The following is a 23,691-nucleotide window of genomic DNA, read 5'->3' as shown; positions in this document are numbered from 1 at the left end:
TGTGTGTGTGTGTTTTTTTAACCTATCCTCCTCTTGACAGACAAGCGTCGTTTCCAGTTGTACCTACTATGAACATTCTTTTACTTGCTTCCTAAAGAACACATCCAAGTGTTCAAGTATCAAAAGTAGATTTCCAGGAGGCGTCCCCTTGGGGCTCAGTTTTCCCATCCATACAATGGGAACGGCACCCGCCCACAGGGCAAGAGCTGGGCGTGAGGGCGCATCAGAGGGCAGAGGGCACTGGGCCATCCCGCAGGCCCACCTGGTATTCAGCAGCTCGATCTCCGTGCTGCGCTCCCGTTCCAGCTTGCTGTAGGCCTCACGGTGGCGCCGAACCTCCTCCTCCAGGGCCTGCTCGGCCGTGGTCTCCTGATCCTTCACCATCTCCTCCAGTTCGTGCACCCTGAGGAGAGGGGCAAGGACTCCAGTGCAGGGCAAGCTCTTGTGGCCTGACTCTCCTCCCCGCAACCCAGGCTGCGACCACTGGGAGCCCCGGACCCCAAGACCCTGACACCCCGACTGTGGGCCGGCAGCTTTGCTGACAGATGAATGAGGGACCCCACAGCAACTAAGGAGAGGTGTGCCAGCCACACCCGCCACCGGAGCTGGGAGCGGGCGGCCCTGGCAGTTGAAGGGGTTCTCCCAGGGCGGGCACAGAGAGGGCGGCCTCGCCACAGTGGATCAAACAGCCCTCAGGCCTCACCTACTCCTTCTGCCCCCTTCCTTCCCGGCTGGTCCCCCTCTGATCAACAGCTCAGCTCGCTGGGCACCCTGACCGCAAAGACAGGCACATCCTGGCTGGTGGTGAGCCTGCCAGAGCTGGGTAAGGCCAGGCCCCACTGTGGACATCGTAACCCACTACTGGTGTATCAGTGTGGGGCACCTTTCACTGGCAACAGCCCCTCCATGGAGCTGAACTTCTGGGCTGTACAAGAGGACTCATCTTTGGGCCCTACGAGGTTGAGGACCAGACCCTGGACGGAGATCAGTTTACCAAGTTTATGCCATCCTGTGAGGACTACACCATACACGCACCACCGCACTGAGTCACGTTCAGTGGGCCTCTGTTGGGCGGAGAGCGCAGCAATGCCTGGACCCTTCCCCACCGGTGGCAGGTGTGAACCCCCAACTTGCACCAGCCTCTCCCTCTGCAGAGCTTGTCCCTCAGAAGGGAGGTCAGGCTCTCATCGTTGTGGGACAGAGAGAGACAGGAAATGGATCCCAATTCTTCCCTTTCACCCGAGCTGGGGCTGCAGACCTGGGGGGCCGAGGTCAAGCTCTGCCTGTCTCCCTGTCCCCAAAGACCTGTCCTCCTGGGCACCCAGTGTGGGCAGGGCCCACAGCCAGGGGCTGACGTATCACAGACCCTCAGAGCTAGAGGGACCTGCAGGTTGCCGCCCCCCCACCTCACTCCGCCCAGCTTCTCCCGGGGGCTCAGCACACGGCCCACCCTCCGCGCCCGCGTCCCAGCCAAGGCCAGGCCTCACCTGTGCACCAGCTGTGTGTTCTCCTGCTTCAGCTTGCTCTTCAGGTCCCCGTTGCTCAGGCTGTCATTCTCCAGCTCTGTCACCTTCTTTTCCAGAAAACTCACCTACCGTAGCAGGGCAGGGGTGGGGTGGAGGAAACCTCTAAGTCCACAGGACTGAGAATTTAGTGGGACTGACGGCTAGGAGTCCCGCATGACTGTGAGTGAAGAGTCGTGCTGGGTGGGGCCGGGCATGGATGTGCCCATGTGATCGGGGCCACCTATCCCCGACTCCTGGGCAGGGACAGGGTCTCCCAAGTCCCCAGGCGGCCGTCAGGAGCCCCTCCCCCCACCCCCGGGGGCCCACGTCACGTCCCCCGCCCGCCCAGGCCCACCTTCTCAGTGATGTCGTTATCACAGGAGTCGATGCTGTCCCGGAACAGGTCCTCGGTGCTGCCATTGCTGCTGCTGAAGTTGCTGCTGTGCATGAGCTGCCTGCACACGGGTGGGGGAGGCACATCTGGCTGCATTCTCAGGCTATGGGCTGGGGGAGCACCCGGGACCCCAGGGAGGGTGCCCTCACCCAGTCAGGGGAGCAGAGCGGCCTGACCTCTGAACTCAAGAGATCATTGTGCTCTGAGGACGGCAGACGGGGCTCCTGAGCCCCAGCAGACACGGCCGGTCCATCAGAGCCCTTTCGTGCTGCGTCAGTACGCTGTGCACACCAGTGTTCCAGCCAGCAGCTGCCGCAGACCAGAGCTGGTGCAGGAGCCCCCCACCCCGGCCCCTTCCACCTGGAAAACCGCCCCGTGCAGGCAGCCTGGTACCACAGCCCCGGCAGAGGGCCCGGGCCGCCTGAGACCACTCAGCCAGCTCCCGCTACATCTCTGGGGACCCAGGTGGTGGGCAGGGGGAGGGAGACCCACCCAGGCTTTGCAGGACGGTGGGACGGTGGGTCGGTGGCTGGGACTGGAAACGAGCAGTGCTGTCCAGGTAACTCTTGCCCGAGGCAGAACCCAGCCGCTTCCCCTCCCAGCCAGCAGCCAGGGTCTCAGCCCACAGACTGTCCCACCCCAGCTCCTGGACACTTGCTGGCAGCTCCCAGAGCCCCGGGTGCGGAACTGGGGTGAGTCTGCAGGAGAGCGGGCGCAGGACCCTGGCAGGTCCAAGAGGTCAGCTGTGCAGGATTTAACCTGGGGCAGAGGGACCAGCTCCAGTGGGGACACTCACGCCCCATCCCTGCCAGCGGGAAGCCCAGGGCCTCTGCTGGTAGAGCTGCCTGCTCCGGAGTCCAGGGAAAGGCACCGGCAGCCGTGAGGGCAGCTGTGTCTCTCAGGGCACCCCCAGTGTGCCTGCCTGAGGCGGGGGCAATGGAGGGCTTGGAGAGGCCGCCCGCTGCCAGAAGGGGCAGAAGGGATGAGGGACGGGGTAGGCAAGGAGGCCGGGCCCGCTTTCTCGCAAGTGGAGCGTCCTCTGCCTGCACCGCCTGGGACGCCTCATCCCCCTCTGCACGTGCAGACGCGTGCAGGGCACTGGCTGGGTCTGGGCCGCTGGCACGGAGTCGGCCACCGTCAGCAGGAGTACAGCGAAAGGGGACAGCGTTCAACCCGCACTACCCTGAGGGAGGCCTTACCGTCCAAAGGCTGTGCTAGAGATCTTCCGGTTGGGGCTAGAGACAGAGAGTGGGGTGGGGGGAGAGAGGGGGAGAGAGAGGAAAGGATGGTTGAACAGAGAGACCTTTAGCCCACTCCTTCCTCTGCCCCGGCTGCAAGAGATCAAAGTGTGGGCGAGGCTTCTTCCTGCCCTCACTAATCAGCTTGGCCCTGAGAAGCAGCCCCCGATCACCTGTCAGGACAGAGCGGGGCCACCTTCCCCGCTGCTTCTCCCTCTGGTCCCCACCCTACCCGCCCCTATGCTGGGCCCCGGGGCCTCACCTGTTGGCCTTCAGGTTTTTCAGTCGGGCTTCCAAATCATTGAGCAGGTTGATTTTCTTGCAGCACTGAGAGCAGTAAACATCCAGCAATTCGCTGTTGTACGCGTGCCGCATCTTCCTAGGCGTCTGCCCCGCGCTGGGTCATGAGAGGGAAAGAAATCACCTTCTGAACTGCTGTCCAGGCTGGTGCCCTGCCCTGTCCTGCTGAGCTTATTACTAGATTCTCCAAGACCTGTGAGCCTTGTGTGTGTGTGTTTGGGGGTCGGGGGGTGGGGAGTGAAGTACAGCAATAGATCTCCCTCCTCCAGCGCTCTCAGAGAGGAAGCCAATGACTTATACCCATTTCACAGAGAAGGCAACTGAGAGCTAAGGTCAGAGTAATGACTCAGCTGCGTGGAAAGGTATCAATATGCCACTTGGAGGCTTCGGCCTTCCAGGTTTGGCTGTGTTTCTTCCCCAAGACAGAAGGAAGGAGGAATTCCAGATCCCCAATCAGCGTGCAAAGGCAGAACCCCCCACGCCTCCCCCCCCCACCCCGGTACAGGAGCAGAGCCCAGTTAGCTCAGGACTCCGCCAGCTGAACCCCCGCTAGGATGAGGCTGGACTGGTTCTGCCACTTTTCCTGGACCCCGAATGCCACTCCAGACCAAGGCGCCACCTGGAGGACACCGACGAGCCCAGGTCCGAGTAGACGTTGGTCCTGGTCTCGTCGTCAGGGCAGGGGCTGCTGGGGGCACAGTCCACGTCATCCGCCTCCCCGTAATCTTCGAACTGCTCCTCGTTGCTGATGAGTGAGGCGGTGGAGTGTGTGGAGAGGTCCGACGTGGTCACGGACGGAGTGTGGCCCAGGGACCTGAGTGTAAGACAAGGGTCGGCTGTGAACGAGGCGCCACCAGAGCCTGCGGGGCCCAAACTGGCCACACCTTCCAGGAGGTCCATGGGCGCCCAGATACCAGGAGCCTGATGAAGGCTGTACTTCTTGGCCTGGTAAGCACACTCCAGGGACCTTATCCTAAGGGAAACACCTCACCACAGAAAAGGTTTCTGCACGAGAGATGTTCAAACCGACGCTGCCCTAGAGCAGCCAAACATTGCTTACAACTTAATGGTGTATGGACAGCTACACTGAACTAGCTGTTAAATTATACTATATGTCAGTAAATGAAATGGTCACATAAATTATGGACTCTCAAATCGCTGTGGACAGGTTTGTAAAAAATACTGGCAGTAATGTGGAAAAATTAAAAGCGAAAGTTTTTTTTGATTGAAAAACGTTCTAAAAATTAAAACTAAACTTAAAAAAATTATTTTGAAGTTTTAAAAATTAAACTAGAAGTTAGATATAAAATTTTAGACATAACAAGTCTAAGCATGTAAAGGGTCTACACAGAAGAAGGTAAAGCAGGAAATAAAAATATTTAAATGCTTCCCTGGTGGCGCAGTGGTTGAGAGTCCGCCTGCCGATGCAGGGGACGCGGGTTTGTGCCCCGGTCCGGGAAGATCCCACATGCCGCGGAGCGGCTGGGCCCGTGAGCCATGGCCGCTGAGCCTGCGCGTCCGGAGCCTGTGCTCCGCAACGGGAGAGGCCGCAGCGGTGAGAGGCCCGCGTACCGCAAAAAAACGAAAATGAAAACAAAAAACAACAATGAGCCAGTAGGCAGGATGCTTCTCCTACTCCACAGAGCGGATTTCTAGTCCAAAGAAGCCTAAGGCCACAGAACACAGGTCAGAGACCCCAGGCCTCTCACGGGTGACCCAGTGTGGCCTGGGACAGAGTCAGTGGCTGGCTGAACCCTGTCTAAAACCTAAGAACAAAGAAGTACAACTAACTCATCACCTGCCAAAACATATCCTCCCTCGAGTCGCTGTGCAGCAGCTTCTGTGTATCCTTACTCGTAAACTGGGAGCTCTCCAACCTGCTGATAAGCCTGTGCACTCAAAGAATGGGAAACAGTGATTTTCAAACTGTGCCCCTGAGGAACCCTGGTTTCCATCTAAGAATCACAGCCTTAACGATAGGGGCTGAAGATCAAGGCTCCGGGCATCTCCACCTTATTTTATTTATTCACTTATTTATCTGTCCTTGGGCTCCTGAGCGCCTCGGGTTGAATTAGTCACATTCCTCGCTGCTTTCTCCTGTAAATTTCACTAAACCTCTCGGCACCGCCGCTGGGGCCTCCTGGTGACTGGCCCCGGACAACAACGGCAACCATCAGGTGGCAGGTGATCAGCCCTATGACCAGCTGTCCTTGCCTGGCTGGCCGCCAGTGCAGCGGAGGGACCGCCCCCGGGGAAGCAACACGGATGAACAGCTCCAAAGGGCCCCTCCTCGACAGTGGGATTCCCAGAGACCCTTGGGTTTGCGAACCCCTGCACTGAGGAAATGTACTAGGCTGAAACATATGAACTTGCCTTTTTCTTGAAGGTCGAACATGATTAAAAATCGACAATTTCGTATGGTAAGATTGACACCGGAAGCCCTCTCCTCCCTCTCCAAATCTCCGGCCGTGACCATCACCTTCTCCCGACAAGTGGAGCTCCAGGCAGTTTTAACTCACTTGTCCTCTGGAAGGAACAGGCCCCCGAGCCCTGCCTCCTTCTCCTCGGCAGGAATCCCGACCGGCCCCTCCAGGCTCCGGCTGCTCTCCACGGGGCCGTCCATGTCCGACTCCTGGGGGCCCTCGGGCGGGGCCAGCGTCATGGCCTCGTCCTCATCCACAGGAAAGAAGCCGGACTCCCTGGGGAGGAGCTCGCCATCAGCAAAGGTGGGGTCTGGCACCTCGCTGCCCTGGGGAAGACAGAGGGGGGCAGCGCGAGTGAGCCTGGCTCCCCGAGGCGCAGCACCGCTCCTCAGACCGCAAGGACGCCAGCAGGGCCGGGGACGGCGGGGACGGCGGGGACGGCGGGGACTGCGGTGCCGGGAAGCCCAGACACTGAAACCTCGGGTGTGAGACCCTGGCAGATGATTAACCTCGGGGACCCCTCGTGCAAGGCCAGTGAGGGGTGGGAAGCTCCGGGACAGCCTTCCATGGAGAAGGGCCACAGCCAGGCCAGCTGGGCTGCTTGGCAGGGTCCCCAACACAAAGTCTGCACAAGAAACCAAGTGACCCCGAGAAAGCTTCTTGGTGATTAGAAAGGCACAGCCCCAATGACAATGACTCTGGCCTAGCAGAGCTTGATGCGGCATGATAGGGGACTGCCCAGCATGGGGTCTGCCCCCCACGGTTCTGGGCATGTCAAATAGCATCTCTGAACCTCAGTTCTGGCCTCTGTAAGTTGAGAATGGCGATGGAATCTTACAGAGGGATCGCTGTGTCACAGCAGGACCTCAGTGGATAAGTCTAGGCCACAGATCTGCCCCGGCCCTGTCACAGCCAAGCTGGGGAGCAAGAATTCTAGGTCTTTCAAGTCTGAGCTTTGGACTGGTCCTCGGTGCCCAGCACCCTGCCCGGCAATGTCAGCGCACCATAAAGATTTGCCCAAACCTTTTGCTAAAACCATCTTACAGGAGAAGAGCTCTGGCTTTATTCAGTTTACCTAGTCCGAGAGAGGCATATCTCTACACACCATTTCTCGGGGCTGCTTTGCCCCTGAGGAGCTGGGAACCTTGGAGGTGACAGCCTCCACCTGCTCCCACCGGAGATGTCAACTCTTCCCCAGGTTCTTCAGCGTGCTCCTTAGCTAGGGCTGGCAGGGTCCCCGTTAAAGGTGCGTCCTCCAGCCCCGGGACCACAAGAAGAGTGACAGTAAGAAGGGCTGTGAAAAGCCTCGGGGCATCTCAGACAAGAACAGGATCAGGGACATCCAAGGAAGGTGGTCAGCGAACGGCTTGGCTGTGTCCGCCCAGACGTGTGCAGCTGTCCAGGGGGTCTGTCCCCACCAAGACACACGCCAGCGCTAAGAACAGACGGCGATTAATGAGCTTGGCTCCTGCCTGTGCCACGACTCGGGCTGAGCACCAGATGGACCAATAAAGCCGGCAGCAGGCAGCCAGGAGCCTCTGACTGTGGAGGCCGAGGGGCTGTGTAATTAAACTCCCCCCTAGTGTTCACGCGGCCCTCTGCACCTACATGGCACTAATCAATCCCGCACAGCCCCCAACCTTATCAAATCTTGTGCCCTAAGCGAGCTCTTGTCTGCAAGCCCAGAGCTGTCCCAGTAGAAAAGAAAGGGAAACCAACGTTTACAGAACCACCGCCGAGTTCTGGAGACCGAGCTAAGAGTTAATATATTACCCCATTTGGGCTTCATGACCCTTCAGGACAGGGATTCCCATCCCTATTTTACTAACGAGGAAGTCAAGGCTCAGAGAGTTACCTGCCAGAAGTCCACTGGCCGGTAGGCAGAGGGTCCCACCTGCCTCTGGCCACCGCTGGCTTGGTTCCATTTATCACTGACGCAACCCACGCTTCACGGATTTTCAAACCCCATGGTGACCATGAGGAGAGACACATCACAGGAACACAATACTAATTATGAAGCCCAGGCACTCCGCCTAATGCTGCGACTTCCACATGCCGCCCTCTTCCTGCCCCCAGCAGGGAATGTCCGGGCTAGTGGGTGGTCACCCGGAGAGAGGCCCTCCACGGAGAGCTGGGGCTCGTGGAGAAGCAAGGTGCGTGTTCTGTTCCTCCACCTGCAGCTTTTCACCCTCCCAGACACACGGCAGGGCAAAGGCAGCACTGGCTGGGAGTCCCTGCTCTGTGGCTCACAAGAGGGCTTGGTCACTTTGCAAGTGGGTGTTTCTTCTCCTCTTCACAGCCCTGAGAGGTGGGTCTCCTTCCCCCTCTGTGTAGGGAGGTGAAGTGACTTGCTTGGGGCCACGTGGGAGTCAGTGGCAGGGCTGGGACTGGCCTGTGAGTCACCATCGCCCATGCTTTCCCCCTGGAACCGCGTCAGCAGGGGTCCGCAAGAGGCTGCCGCCCACGCTGCCCCCAGAAGACAGGCAGGGGGCCAAGTGGAGCCCAGCACCTGTGATTAAGCATCTGGCTTGGCTTCTGGCCAACTCACATCTGCCTCACTGGACACTGAGATACAGAGGCCACGTTTCTGCCAGGCACTCCGTCCCAACACCCAACCCATGGTACACCGGTGGGGACCAACCCCCTCACCTGAGCTCCCACAGCGTCATACCCATAACTCCTGACACCTGGCCCAAGGCCCTGCCCCGGGTGGAAAGAGTGGTCTCGAGTGGCCTGTCTCAGCCACAGCAGGGGCAGCAGGAGGGGTCAGACACCCCACAGGGGTCCCTCCCTCCCAACTAGACCAACACCTCCTGGGCATATTTTTACCCTCTGACTAAGCAGAGTCCACACCTGCCCGGCCCTTCACACTTGACAAAGCATCCTGTCTGTCTCCCACACACACCGTTCAGCTCTCAAAGCAGCCCTGGGAGAGCTCCGGGGAGTGTACAGGGCAGGATGAAGAATTCATCTTCTCCATCTGACACTCAGGGAAGATGAGACTCAGAGAGGGAGGGGACTGCCTGGAACTTCCTGGCTACAGAGGGACCTGAGACCTGGAGCCAGGCTCCCGACGCGCCAAGTCCCAGCCCCTCACCCACCCCGACACCCCCCCTCTGCTACACACGTATGCACACACGCTCTCGACACGCCAGCCTTTTCTCTTAAAAAACGGCTGCTCTCCCTACGTCCACATCTCTTCATTCAAGCCACAACTGGTTGCCCAAGGAAAGTGGAAATTTTAACTACAACTTCAAAACCATTTCTAGTGCAGACGGTCCTCCAACTTACAGTGGCTCGACCTACGATTTTTTATTTTTATTTTTTTGCAGTACGCGGGCCTCTCACTGTTGTGGCCTCTCCCGCTGCGGAGCACAGGCTCCGGATGCGCAGGCTCAGCGGCCATGGCTCACTGGCCCAGCCGCTCCGCGGCATGTGGGATCCTCCCAGACCGGGGCACGAACCCGCGTCCCCTGCATCGGCAGGCAGACTCTCAGCCACTGCGCCACCACGGAAGCCCTCGACCTACGATTTTTTGACTTTACAATGGCGTGAAAGTGATAGGCATTCAGTAGAAACTGTACATCAAAGTTGGAATTTTGCTCTTTTCCCGGGCTAGCGATGTGTGGTCTGACGCTCTCCTGATGCTGGGCGGCCGCAGCTCCCCGTCGTCACCCGATCACGAGGGTGAACCACCAATGTGCTTACAACCATTGTTTTTCACTTTTGGTGCAGCGTTCAATCAATTACGTGAGCTGTTCAACACTTAATTTAAAAATAGGCTTTGTGCTGGGTAATTCTGTTTAAGGTATTCTAGGCGAAGTTATGATGTTTGGTAGGTTAGGCATATTAAATGCATTTTCCACTTATCGATACAACGGGGTTACATCCCACTAAGATCTGTAGTTCCCCCCCCCCCAGTTTAAATAATATAAAGACAGCTATAAGAAAAGTAACTAACCGCATACCTTGGTTAGTCTGGGATGGTACCCGTTTGGCTTTTCTCCTGGACAAAAGTGGCCCTGTCACCCGTGCTCCTTCCTGGGGGCCTGGGTCCCAGCCCAGCTTCCACTCTCCCTGGCCCGCCAGGGAAGGGCTGAGGGTAGCACGGGATTGGGGTGGGGAGGCAGCGCTGCTGAGGTTGGGGGACAGCCTGCTCTGATCCCAGACAGCTCAGGAAGGGAGGCAAGCAGGGATGGCTGCTGGAAGGCAACCTCTCACCCCACCTGGAGCCATCAATCCCTGGCTGGGAGAACCGAAGTCACAACAGAAACCCTTCTGAGCCAGTTTCTTTTATATTTTTTAGATGAAGTTACAGAGGAAGAGGAAGAACTCATCCATAATAAAAGTACCGTCCTCACGGGGTTTCCAGAAGGCCTGAGAAGATGCTGCACCTGACAGCAGGGGCTTCCTGAGGCCCAGTTACCCTCCAGTCAGGGCCCTGGGCTGGTCGGGGCCCCCAGGGAGCCCCCGTGTCACATGTGCTGCTGTGAAGAGGAAGAACTCTGGGGAATGTGCAAGAGCTAAAGAGTAATCTGCCTGGCCTGGGCGTGGTGAGGCAGATTCTCCTGTTGCTCCAGGATTCCAGAGTTCCCAGACAAACCCCAGGCCGATTCCCGACAGCAGGAAACTGGGCTGCGGCAGCCCCGGGATGGAGCTGGAGGAAGGTGGGGGGAGAAGGAGGACATCGCTCCACGGGGCACCTCCTGCTCGTGGGCACTTCTAGGCCGAGAACCCCAAGAGCTGCCAGCCCGCCCCAGGCCACCTGTCCACATCCAGACCTCCCTCCGCGGCAGCGAGCTCCTCGGGCGTCAGAGGACGCCTGGTGGTCCCGGATCCTAGGCCTGCTCTGGAGGGGTGGCAGGATCAGGGGAGTGGGTAATGGGATTTCACAGAAAAGGGGGTGCCTGATTTTTTGGGGGGGCCTTTAGGGAAGGGACGGTGTCCTCAGCAGGTAGCTCCAGGCAACATCTATGGGTGACCCATGTCCCCAGGGCTCTGTTCCTCAGGACCCAAAGCCAGTCCTGCACATGGAGCTCCCTGTGCCGCCAGGGCCACGTGGGCGTGGCTGGCATACGTCCAGCGCACTCCAGGTCACCTGGAGGGGCCCCAGGACACCCCTGTGAGTGGGGTTGGGTGGCGGTGCTGCTCTGCGGCCTGGCAGACTGGGTTTTTAGTCCTGGCTGGCCCGGCCACTCACAAGCAGTGGGACCTTGGGCATGTGACCTCTGAGCTCCTGACTCCTTACCTACAGAATGGGGACAGTCATCCCTACCTCAGAGGCTACTCTAAGGACCACACGTGACAATTTTCACAGGCACCAAAGAGCTGGCAGCTGTGGAAGCATTAAATCCTGATCCGGCCTCCTTAGGGGCTGCGTGTTGCAGAAGCTGAGCTGCTCCTGCAGCCCATGGGTCCCTGGCTAGTCAACCGGTGAGATCCTGGACAGACAGGAGGCCAGGAGGCAGGTCATCCTCCAGAGGGTTTCTGGAGAGTTCTGAGGCCCAAGGCTGGGCAAACATGCCCTAGCCAGCCGCTCCGGCAGGGCAGGTTCTCCAGCCCCCCACCCCCGTCTCTGGCTGGGGCTGGATGCCGCCGGCCAGGGCTGGAAGTGGGAGCCTGGAGGCACAAGCCTGCCCGTGGGGCCTCCTTCTCCTGTCTCAGGAGCAGCCCTCACCCGCCAGCAGGCCCCAAAGTCACATCTTCCTCTGTAGCAAGTCGACACGAGCTGAATTCAATGGCTGGTGTGAAGGCCAAGCATCAGTACCCGTGGGGCCCTTCCAGGCCTCGGAGGGGCCAACAACGCCCCACTGGCCACACCCTCGGAGGGGGTGCGGCACGGCCCAGACTCGACCGCCTCCTTTGGTCCTCCCCCTACCCCACCTGGCCCATTTTCCTGGCAGCTGACTCCAGGTGACCCCATTTCCACATTCCCGGGGAGAGGGAAGCCCCTAAAGGGGTAAACATGAGGACGTCCACATCTGAACCCCACGGTCAGCATCACAGGGAGCACAGGGCCGGTGATCAGCAACGGGGCCCGAACTGCACCGCGGATGGTTAGCTGGCGAGAGCCCAGCGTGGGAAGCCTGAGGCCTGGGCGCGGGTCCCCGCTTGGTCGCTGGCTGGCTGTGCCCCAGCTGTTGGATTTCTGGGCCTCATCTAAAAACAGGGATGGCGATACCTACCTGGCAAGACTGCCCTGGAGAATAATGCTGCCTCACACCTCACGGATGCCTGGAAACACGGCGAATAGCGGGGGGCGGGGTGGCGTGAGAAGCAAAACTCTGCAGGCGGACTGACCGGCTCAGATCCTGGTCAGTCCACCTGCGCTGCGCTACCAGCTCTGCGCGCTTAGGTTTACCGAACTTCAGTGCCTCAGTTTCCCCATCTAGGGAATGGGGTCAACTATTAGCATTAAACGAGTTGGTACATATTCTAAGCAGAAAGTGCTCATACCTGAGCTATTATTATCTTCGTTGTATTGAGAAAAGACAGCCAGGGGTGCATGCTGGCCTAGTGGTCTCTCTCCAGCCCCCGGGATCCTATCCCTACGACCCCGGTGGCACACGGTGTGAAGGTAGGCTGGGTGCAGCTTCTGGAAGCCAGACGCCCCATGGTGCAAAGCCGGCCCTCCAAACAGGCCAGGTGCCTCTTTTCTCCCTACCAGGGTTGTCTTCTGCCCACTGTCTTGGAAGGTCTCTCTGAGCATTAATTATAGCCTTTATTAAGTGTTAGGATGAGATGCTGCCTGGGTGAGGGAGTCCGCGAGGCTCCCAGGCTCTGGCTATCCACCCCCAGCCCTGGCAATGGCTCTGCTCCCCAGGCAGTAATGTGGAGCCAAAGAACAGCTCCATGGGGACAGGGCTGGGTAAAAATAGCTCGGGCGGGCACATCCCAGCTTCCCATGCTGCCAGGCACCAGTGGGCACACGTGGAACCCCCTGCAGGGAAGGTATGGGGGGAGGGATGGACACAAACTAAGCCCAGGGCCGGGGAGAGGCCAGCCTGCCACCTGGCGAGGCTGAGCAGGCTTGAGGGGCCTGGGGGTGTGGGGAGTCAAAGCCCTCACCCACCCTCCCAGCCAGCCAACAGCCCAGGAACAGTGATAGGCCCGGTCAGGGTCTCGCTGCGTCCTTCCCCAGGTAGCAGACAATTCAAGTGAAGGAGCTAACTTGTTGGTGCCAACGCCCCAGGTGCGCAGGGAGGGGATGGGGTTACCTGGGCCAGGATGCACTACACACCACTGTGGCTCAGCAGCTCCCATCAAGCAAAGACGGTGGCAGCAGAGATTAGCAGCCATGCAGGCTGTCCCCAACGCCCGTCCTGAAGCCAGGCCTCGCCCTGCAGGCGGCTGGCGCTCATCAATGGCTCATAGGAGACTTTTCAGCAGAGGGTTGCCCGGGTGCCAGTCAAGGGGTGAGGGTGGGAATAAGAGGGATTTCGGGGTCCACACAGAGGGGCTGGTGCCTCAGCCTTGCCTTCGGAACAAAAGCAACCTTGACTCAGATACGAGGCCTCAGCTTGCCCACCACAGGGCCGAGGGCAAACCTGGGAGCACCAGGTCACCAAACTATTAGAGGTTATCCCCCGTCTCAGCCAGCCCTGGGGACTGACCTCACACTGTGAGATCGAAGCTCTGCAGCCCAAGCTTCCCACTCTGATGGGGAGGCCAAGGTCAGGCAAACAGACAGACTGCCACCCCCAAGGCTAGAGCAGAATCCCCTCTAGTGAAGCTCCCTCCCAGGGGTGGGGCGCCCAGAGCAGCTTTCAGGCTGTCTCCTCCCGGCCCGGGGCTCCAGGATCCACCTCCCGAACCCTCACTTCAGGGAGGGCGCCACCGGCAGCTGAAGACCACCCTTGACTGGGCTCCCGCCGGGAGTGGATCTCAGCGTAGGCGCCCTAGCGGCCACACTACTTTCATCATAGAGCAGACCCGCAGACCCCGGGCGGGGGACGATGGTGACAACAGGAGCTCCTCAGGAGCTCACTATTGGCCTCAAGTGGGCAATACCAAGAGGGTCTGATGCTCCCATCACCCCCTGGAGGGAGGCACTAAACCAGCCTGTTTTGCAGGTGGGGGGACTGAGGCTCTTGGGCAGACTTGGTTCAGTCCAGGATCTGGCCTCCACCAGCTGTGGAGCCTCAAGCTGGTAATGAACGGAAGAGAAAGTCATGCTCGTGTTTCTCAAGAACCCCATTTACATACAGCCAAGGTGGTCAGATGAGTCAGTCTGCTGTTGCACACACCACCACCACCACGGAAGGGGTGTGGAAGCCTGCACTGCCTTTTTTCAGTGTTTTAACTGCAACTCCTCAACTGTCTCTCTGCCTGATCTCCACACCCTCCCCGCAGCACACACGCTGCTGCTAAGGTAGTGCCCCAGGAGTGCAAGGGAAAGGAGGGCATGACGTAGCTCCCAGAAGAACTGTAGAAATGAGGGATGCTGGATTGGCCGCCTGGCAGCCAAACTAAGGCCAGAGGTGGGCGAATCCCCTGCGGGGCAGCAGAACAGAGGGGCTGGAAGTCTTAAGGGTTGGGGTGAGATTCTGAGGCAGATCCTGGCAGCGACCACCCAGGCACTGGCCAGGGGTCTTTTGTCCGGTTGACCTGAATGTCCAGTCTGCCCTAAAGGCTGTGGGGTCTCGCTGAACTGGCACCAGAGCTGGAGACCACTCCATGCCCATTCAGACCTTCTAACCAGCTCCCCGGGGTCCAAGTTCACCCACCACCCTTCGGATCAGGACGAGCTTCCGATGAGCCTGGTGACAATGAGAGGAGGGCTGCCCGAGCTTGCTGCCGGAGTGCAATGTTCACTGAGGATGAATCAGCTGGAGTTTTGGCTCTGTGTGTTCAAGGAGGGACAATCTGCGGGCATAAGTGGCACTCGAGTCCCAGGGGTGTGGGAAGGGCCAACAAGATCTGCTTTCCAAGCCCATTAGGCAACGGGTCAGACCCTGGACCCCGCTGGAAATGCCGCTCACACCAGGGCCATAGCCCCACCCAGGAGACACTCTGAGCCCTCTGTCCCCACTTCTGTTCCAATAACACATTTGAGCACGTCAAAAGGTATCAGTTAAAAAATAAAAATAAAAATGTGTTGCTAAAAATCTAATGGAGAAGAAAATGGAAGAGGAGAATACTTAAGTCATCCAAAAGGATTCAGGAAAAGGGAGGAAAAGAGAATCAAAGATCAGATTGGAACAAACAAAAAGACACATAATAAAGAGCTCAACCATATCAGTAATTCATTAAATGAAAATTGAATAAACCATCCTATTAAAAGAGAAATATTGTCAGACTAGATTAAAAAAAAACACGCCGGGCTTCCCTGGTGGCGCAATGGTTGAGAGTCCGCCTGCCGATGCAGGGGACACGGGTTCGTGCCCCGGTCCGGGAAGATCCCACATGCCGCGGAGCGGCTGGGCCCGTGAGCCATGGCCGCTGAGCCTGCGCGTCCGGAGCCTGTGCTCCGCAACGGGAGAGGCCACAACAGTGAGAGGCCCGCGTACCGCAAAAAAAAAAAAAAAAAAAAAACTACATGCCATTTACAAGAGACACAATTTAAGCATAAGGACACATGTAGGCGGGAAATAAAAAAAGATACACCACGCAAACACCAACTAAAAGTTGGAGGGGCTATATTAATATCAGACAAGAGATAGAGAGACATTAAAAAAACGATAAAAATCAATTTAACAAGATGTAACACTCCTAAGCATTTATGCATCTAATAACGTGGTTTCAAAATATACAGAGCAAAACTTAACTCATCTCTCTCAGTAAATGATAAAGCACACAAACAAGATAATGAGAAGGGAGACAGAAGATGTGAACACAAGCTAGACAGGACACAAATATAACATTACACCCAACAGCTGTAGAATAAAACCATCAGATCAAAGGTTGATGAGCATTTGGATACTTGCACAATACCAAAGAATCACCCTACAGATTACTGCAACCCCGACCCCACCCCCAGTACCACTACCATGGAATAAACAGGCTACTGTCATTTTAGTGCAGTGATCAAACCTGGCACCGCTAATTAGGACCAATCACACACCGGCCTCCTGATGTGTTCCATTATGAAGGACACAGCATCACCTATCACATAGTCTTTACAAAACATTTAATCCTAATGAAGCCTTAAAACCTAACCTCTACTAAATGGGAAAGCAGGGGACACAGGAACAAGTTACACATCACCACGGGGAAACAATCGGACATAAAGAATGTAGCACCTTATAAGACAACCGGCCTGGTCTTTTCCAAAAGAGAAAGTCATAAAGAAGAGGGAGGGTCCCTGACTTCAGACTATACTACAAAGCTACAGTAGTCAAGACAGTACGGTACTGGCACAAAAACAGAAATATAGATCAATGGAACAGGATAGAAAGCCCAGAGATAAACCCATGTACATATGGTCACCTTATCTTTGATAAAGGAGGCAAGAATATACAGTGGAGAAAAGACAGCCTCTTCAATAAGTGGTTCTGGGAAAACTGGACAGCTATATGAAAAGAATGAAATTAGAACACTCCCTAACACCATACACAAAAATAAACTCAAAATGGATTAAAGACCTAAATGTAAGGCCAGGCACTATCAACCTCTTAGAGAAAAACATAAGCAGAACACTCTATGACATAAATCACAGCAAGATCCTTTTTGACCCAGCTCCTAGAGAAATGGAAATAAAAACAAAAATAAACAAATGGGACCTAATGAAACTTAAAAGCTTTTGCACAGCAAAGGAAACCACAAACAAGATGAAAAGACAACCCTCAGAATGGGAGAAAATATTTGCAAATGAAGCAACTGACAAAGGATTAATCTCCAAAATTTACAAGCAGCTCATGCAGCTCAATATCAAAAAAACAAACAACCCAATCCAAAAATGGGCAGAAGACCTAAACAGACATTTCTCCAAAGAAGATACACAGATTGCCAACAAACACATGAAAAGATGCTCAATATCACTAATCATTAGCGAAATGCAAATCAAAACTACAATGAGGTATCACCTCACACCAGTCAGAATGGCCATCATCAAAAAATCTAGAAACAATAAATGCTGGAGAGGGTGTGGAGAAAAGGGAACCCTCTTGCACTGTTGGTGGGAATGTAAATTGATACAGCCACTATGGAGAACAGTATGGAGGTTCCTTAAAAAACTAAAAATAGAACTACCATATGACCCAGCAATCCCCACTACTGGGCATATAACCTGAGAAAACCATAATTCAAAAAGAGTCATGTACCACAATGTTCATTGCAGCTCTATTTACAATAGCCAGGACATGGAAGCAACCTAAGTGCCCATCAACAGATGAATGGATAAAGATGTGGCACATATATACAATGGAATATTATTCAGCCATAAAAAGAAACGAAATTGAGTTATTTGTAGTGAGGTGGCTGGACCTAGAGTTTGTCGTACAGAGTGAAGTAAGTCAGAAAGAGAAAAACAAATACCGTATGCTAACACATGTATATGGAATCCAAAAAAAAAAAAAAACGTCATGAAGAACCTAGGGGCAAGACAGGAATAAAGACACAGACCTACTAGAGAATGGACTTGAGGATATGGGGACGGGGAAGGGTAAGCTAGGTCAAAGTGAGAGAGTGGCATGGACATATATACACTACCAAACGTAAAACAGATAGCTAGTGGGAAGCAGCCGCATAGCACAGGGAGATCAGCTCGGTGCTTTGTGATCACCTAGAGGGGTGGGATAGGGAGGGTGGGAGACGCAAGAGATATGGGGACATATGTATATGTATAACTGATTCACTTTGTTATAAAGCAGAAACTAACACACCATTGTAAAGCAATAAATAAATAACATTCAATAAAGATGTTAAAAAAAAAGAAAAGGGAGGGGGATTCTTCTAGACGAGTGGTTCTCAAACTTTAGAGTCATTTGGAGAGTGCAGTGGATTGTTAAAACTCAGACTGAATCAGTTTCTGATTTAGTAGGTTTGGGGTGATGTCTGAAAATGTGCATTTCAATAGGTTGAAATAGGTTTTTTTTTTTTTCAAGTGCATTTCTAACAAGTTGTCAGGTTATGCTGATGCTACTGGTCCCAGGGCCACACTGGGAGAACTGCTGTTTTCAATTACCCAAGAGATATAAAAACCGAACGTTATCTTTGATTAGATCCTGGTTCAAGCAAGCAAGCCAGCAAACCACCACCCAGCTGTGAAAGATCTTCTGGGGACAAGCAGGGAAACTGGAATATGGAGCAGATACTGGGTGATATCAGGGAATGATGCTCGAGTTTGCTAGGTGTGTTAACCGTATCTAGTTATGAAGGAGAAATGCCCTTAGTTTTAATAACATCTTCCCGAATTTTATTTCAAACGGCTCAGAAAACAATCTCCCACACAGACATAAAGCAAATACGGTAGCAGCACCGGGGAGCACCCGGGCATGAGAATCCTTAACGGTGCAGTCTTCCTCCACGACCAGCTCCCTGATGGTCTGTCCTGGCTGCAGGGGCTGATCTGGGCTCCCCGTGAAACACTGTGGGGCTCCCTTGTGTGGTGATGGAGGCATGGCTATTGCAGGGGCTGTATGGTGGGCTCTGGAGCCACGAGGGCTGGGGAGCAGGTGCTGTGAGCCACTGCAGGGCACTGCTTACGGCAAAACCTATGGGAGTCATGCAGGTTGGTGGCCGAGAATGGCGGCCAATCCCACCCGCAGTGGCCTCCCATAATCAGTTCTTACAGGTCTCATTGTTTTCAACACGTCAGAAGTAAACCTTACATACATAGAGCGTGAAAGACAGTTGCCCCAAATTTGCTGAACTGGTTAAGGAAAAGTGTAAAATCTCTCATAAACTTAGCTCCATTTAAAAGGAATATGGCGGGACATCCCTGGTGGTCCAGTGGTTAAGACTCCGCGCTTCCACTGGCGGTGGGGGTGGGGGGTGGGGAGGGCGGTGCGGGTTCGATCCCTAGTCAGGGAACTAGGATCCTGCATGCTGTGTGGCGCAGCAAAATTAATTAATCAATTAATAAAATAAATAAAATGCATGAAGGATCTGAATAGACTTTTAAAAAGGTTTTAAAAATAAAAGAACTATGAAAAGGGGCAGCCACCCTTTAAAAATGCTATCCTAGGGCTTCCCTGGTGGCGCAGTGGCTGAGAGTCCGCCTGCCGATGCAGGGGACACGGGTTCGTGCCCCGGTCCGGGAGGATCCCACGTGCCGCGGAGCGGCTGGGCCCGTGAGCCATGGCCGCTGAGCCTGCGCGTCCGGAGCCTGTGCTCCGCAACGGGAGAGGCCACAACAGTGAGAGGCCCGCGTACCGCAAAAAAAATAAAATAAAATAAAAAATGCTATCCTAAAGGTAGAGTCAGCGGAAAGAGGGAGCTCAGAGGACCAGCACAACATCCTTGGGTAAAACCAGCGCTTGAGGATAAGAGCTGAAGGGTGAGCAGTCTAGGTTACAAAGGACTAGATCAAGAGGCAGGGGCGGTCAAGCTGTAAGAATGTGAAGGGCCCCTCATCAGTGGCGGGCCTTTGCCTGAAGGCAGAGCTACCTCCCCTCTTGGGCTCTCCCTGGGTGCCAGGCTCCGCTCCCCCTCCCCCTCCCCCCTCAGAGCATGATTCCGGAGAACCTTTCTGTTATGGGCAGAATTGTGTCCCCCTCGCCCCCCAACCAGCAGTCTCTTAGAATGTAACTGTGTTTGGAGACAGGGTCTTCAAAGAGGTAATTAAATTAAAATGAGGTTATAAGGGTGGCCCTAATCCAGTGCGACCAGCGTCCTTATTGGGAAATTAGGACGTGGACAGACACAGGCACGCGCGCGCACACACACACACACACACACACACACACACACACACACACACACACACACACACACACACACACACACACACACACACACACACACACACACACACACACACACACGACCAGGGAGTACTGTTAGGGTAGCCCTAGCAAACTAATACTCTTTCCTCCTTCTCTAGGAAGGCTGTGTGGAGACCCCTCAGCTAGGTCTGTGTTTTCCACCCACCTTCCCACCCGGATAATAAGAGCAAATTCCTTCAAGGTCAATTCAATTCAACCTCCATAGAGAACTAACTATTGAATCTCCAGAACCTTGTCAAGAAACTTGGGATTTTTTTTTTTTTTTGGTCAAAGGAATTGTTGGCTTCCCTTCCATGATCATTTTGAGATACCGCTGCTTCTAGAGAGACTGTATCTGCTGACACTGAAGCCTGGTGGATCTACGATTTTCAGGACAATGTTTCGTAAGCACTTTATACACGGATCTAAGTAAATTATTTCCACTTCTTGTGTTCTCTCAATAGCATAGGTATTATAGCTTCGTTGTAGAGATGCGTGTGTGCAGTTCAATCACGGGCACTTAAAACTGCAAAGCCAATTTTTGTTTGCCCAGAGCTGTACACAGTGTAGTCATAGTACAAATATAAAAGTTATTTTGCCTAAATAGTGGCTGGTTGACAAGAGATCAGCAGTTAGCCCCGGAACCACAGAGCCTCTAACCCTGGGCCAGGCCGCCTCTGTGGCCAGCAGTGCCTAGTAATTTGGCAAGATAGCACCAGTTTCTCCATGCCAGGCAGTATTTCTGGCTACTTGAAATCTAGGGCAGACTTCTTCCCTCTGTTGTGGTCAGTTTAGGAAGGAGGGCGATCTACCACTCCTGGGACACGTGGGCACCCTCCTCGGCTGTGATGCCAGCCAGAACCAGAGTCCCCTCCCCCGCCCCAAGGCTGGCTGTCTAGGGTCAGTGATGGTGACCAAGAGGCCAGGCACATACTGCAGCTGAATTTGGCTAAGTGACCCACCTCCAAGGAAAAGCCACAGGGGAGGTGGTCCCAGGGTCCACTTTTGCTCCCACGGGCATCAAGCCCTTGATGGGGTCTAACCGTCCCCACAAAGCCCAGGGCCCCAGATCTGAGTGCCCTGGTGAAGCTACCCCTGAACACGAAGGATTCCAACAGGCCAGCTAGTCTCCCCCACTGCCCCTGAAGTAGAGCCAAAGGTCTTGATTTTCAAAAGAGAACATGGAGGCAAACTGTTGGGGATTATGAAAACAGAACTTCAACTGCTTCCACATCTGGAAACCAAACCCAGCGGCCAGCCCCAGGAATTCCAGGCACGTCAGCCCAGAGAGGCTGCAGGTCAGGGGAGGTGTTTCCTGTTGGCCGAGTACCCCCAGCCACCTCCCCGAATCCACACGCAAGATCTGTCTGCAAGAGGCCAGGTGGAGCCGCACCTGAGAGGAAGCCAGGAAAGGAAGGCAACACACGGGAGCGCTGACCACGCGGCCAGCGTCTGCTCCGTGCTTCACTGGGGAGGGTCTCGTTTTCCTCCCCCCAAAATCCTGCAAGTAAATACTGTCTCCTCCCTACAGATGAGGACCCTGTGTCCAGAGAATTTAATCCACTCTGCCCTGAAGTGATGCTGCCTGTGATTTAACTTCCATTGCCGCCTCTAAATTCTCAAAAAAGGATTCCCCGAGTACCCTCCGGGAAGCCCCAGTTCCCACCAGCCATCATAAATACGGCTCTTCCTGAGGAAACCACGGGCCAGGTGGAGAGCAACTCAAACGTCAAAAGCGAATCCACAGGCCGCACATTGAAAGGGGGGCCCATCAAGGGCTCTCCTGGCTCTCTGAACAGGCAACTATTTTGGGCTACAAATTATAGCTTTGAAAGATGCGGCCGTCTGAAGTGAGGGCTTGATTACTCACACAGCCAAGAGTCTGTGGGGCTTGTCTTGGGGGCTCCCTGTGTTACCATCCTGATAAGAGGAGTTTAAAGTGAAGGCTGGGGAAGGGATATCAGGGGCCAGTCCTCTGCCCCCGAGAGCCCAACAGGTGGGCCCAGCCGCACTCCTTCAGCAGGGCACCCTCAAACGATGTGATATAACCTCCCAGGGGGCACACCTGGGCCGAGCTGACAGTCCAGAGCTAGGCTGGGTGCCCACCCCAGCCCCCCTCTGCCACAGGAAGCCTCGGGCCTTGAAAGGCCAAGAGGTGCCAGGGTTTACCCACAGCTGACGGCCAAGGCTCCTTCTGACCCGTCCTCCTGGAGTGGACAGGGTGGGATCAGGCAGGCCAATGACACGGTGGCGACTCTCCTCCTCCACACCCCACAGAGCCCCCCTGCCAGGCTCTCTGCTTTTATAACCTTCCGGCACCTTCCATCAGCCCAGAGTCCCCGGCAGTGCTCCCGGCAGGCTCAGTCGAGGTGTCCCTTTTTGTCCTGCAGCCTTTGCCAGGTCCAGCTATCCAAGCTGCCGGTTCCAGGGGTGCAGCCCTGCACTGGGGCCACCAGCGCACAACTGGCCAGGGCTCAGGTGCCTTCCCAGGCGCCCCCCGCAGTGGGGACGGGGAGAGCACTAGGTCCCGCCAGCAGCCATAGCTTGGGGCTCAGAGGCGGGAGGCCCCCAGGGAGTCCTAGAGTACTGAAGTCCCTCAAGACCCCCACTGGCCACGGAACCAGGTCCTGACTCGCAGGCAGCACACACAGGCCCCGCGGCAGTCTCGGCCTCAGGACACGACCCCAAGCTCCTGTCCGGCTTCTCCCCCCAGCCCCCAAGCCCTGGCACGTGATATCCCTTATGCGCGAAACACAATTCCACCCTGAGTCACACATGCCTGTCCCTAAACAAGCCCCAGTTAGAAAGTCACTGTATCTGGGAGGCCAACGCCCTCCATCCACCCTCTACCTATGCCCCTCACCCCCAGGCCCAGAACTGAGCTTCTAGAGCCCTCCAGCCATCTCTGGGCCCCCTCCCTCCGGTGAGCCCTGTCTCTGCCCGTGACTCTCCCTGGGGCGCGGGGTAAGGAGGCACACGCCAGGCTGGGTCCTCATCCTCACCTCTCCTGCCCCTCATGTACCATTTTAAGGAGAGAAGGGGGAAGCTTTTCCATCCCAGCCTTGGCACAGCTAACCCACTGGCTCCCCCTGTCCCCAGCCAGGAGCTGTGTGGTAGCCTTGCCTCCTGGGGGTCCCACAGGGGCCACCGCACCAGGTATTATAGGCTCTTTGAAAGCAAAGTTCTGCGCCACCTGCAGCTCTGTTTCTCTTAGGGCTGGTTTAATTCATTACACCCCTTGGTACACCCAAAGGACAGAGGTCCACCTTTATGCCAGAGACCCAACACCACCTCATCAAAGGGGGGCTGCGAGGGCTTCCCTGGTGGCTCAGTGGTTAAGAATCCGCCTGCCAATGCAGGGGACACAGGTTCAAGCCCTGATCCAGGAAGATCCCACATGCCGCGGAGCAACTAAGCCCGTGCACCGCAACTACTGAGCCTGTGCTCTAGAGCCCACGAGCCACAACTACTGAGCCCGCGTGCCGCAACTACTGAAGCCTGCGCGCCTAGAGCCCGCGCTCCGCAACAAGAGAAGCCACCGCAATGAGAAGCCCACGCACCAGAACAAAGAGCAACCCCTGCTCAACACAACTAGAGAAAGCCCACGCGCAGCAACAAAGCCCCAACGGAGCCAAAAATAAATAAATAAATAAAATAAATTTATTTAAAAAAAAAAAAATTGGGCTGCCAACCCCTGACACTATATACAAAACTAAGGAAGTGGGGCTACTGGCTTTCATCAGCATCTTGAGAGGCAGAGAGGAGACCTCTGACACAAATAAGCTTTAAGACCACTGCCCACTCTGAAGGGTCTCCCTCCAGCCACCATCTCTCACTGAGCCCTCAGCCCGCGGCTCCCCCAGCCCTGCTCCTCCCTTAGGGAGCAGCACCCCTTGTCAATCTCACCCCCCACAGGTGCCAAGGCACTGACTGCTCACCCCATTCCCTCCCCCTGCAGCCCAGCCA

General features: G+C 55.5%; 1 protein-coding gene across 2 annotated transcripts in view; it reads right to left on the bottom strand.

Annotated features, from left to right (window-relative positions):
- The window catches only part of RAB11FIP4 (RAB11 family interacting protein 4), a gene marked incomplete at its 5' end in the record, with an annotated part of 112,859 nt that overhangs the window by 5,495 nt on the left and 83,673 nt on the right, over positions 1-23,691 (bottom strand). Inside the window, 7 exons of one of the 2 annotated variants that reach the window (XM_082679338.1) lie at positions 263-403; positions 1,488-1,591; positions 1,861-1,960; positions 3,099-3,134; positions 3,400-3,534; positions 4,057-4,251; positions 5,957-6,186. In XM_082679338.1, coding sequence (XP_082535464.1) covers positions 263-403; positions 1,488-1,591; positions 1,861-1,960; positions 3,099-3,134; positions 3,400-3,534; positions 4,057-4,251; positions 5,957-6,186 — 941 coding nt within the window. Of the gene's footprint in view, positions 1-262; positions 404-1,487; positions 1,592-1,860; positions 1,961-3,098; positions 3,135-3,399; positions 3,535-4,056; positions 4,252-5,956; positions 6,187-23,691 lie in introns of those variants that run through there. The other variant, XM_082679339.1, reaches the window with a different exon arrangement.

The sequence above is a fragment of the Grampus griseus genome, assembly GCF_964374135.1.
Source record: "Grampus griseus genome assembly, chromosome: 20".
Taxonomy (NCBI): domain Eukaryota; kingdom Metazoa; phylum Chordata; class Mammalia; order Artiodactyla; family Delphinidae; genus Grampus; species Grampus griseus.
The sequence above is the reverse complement of the archived record's forward strand: the minus strand, read 5'-3'. Positions and strand labels throughout refer to the sequence as shown.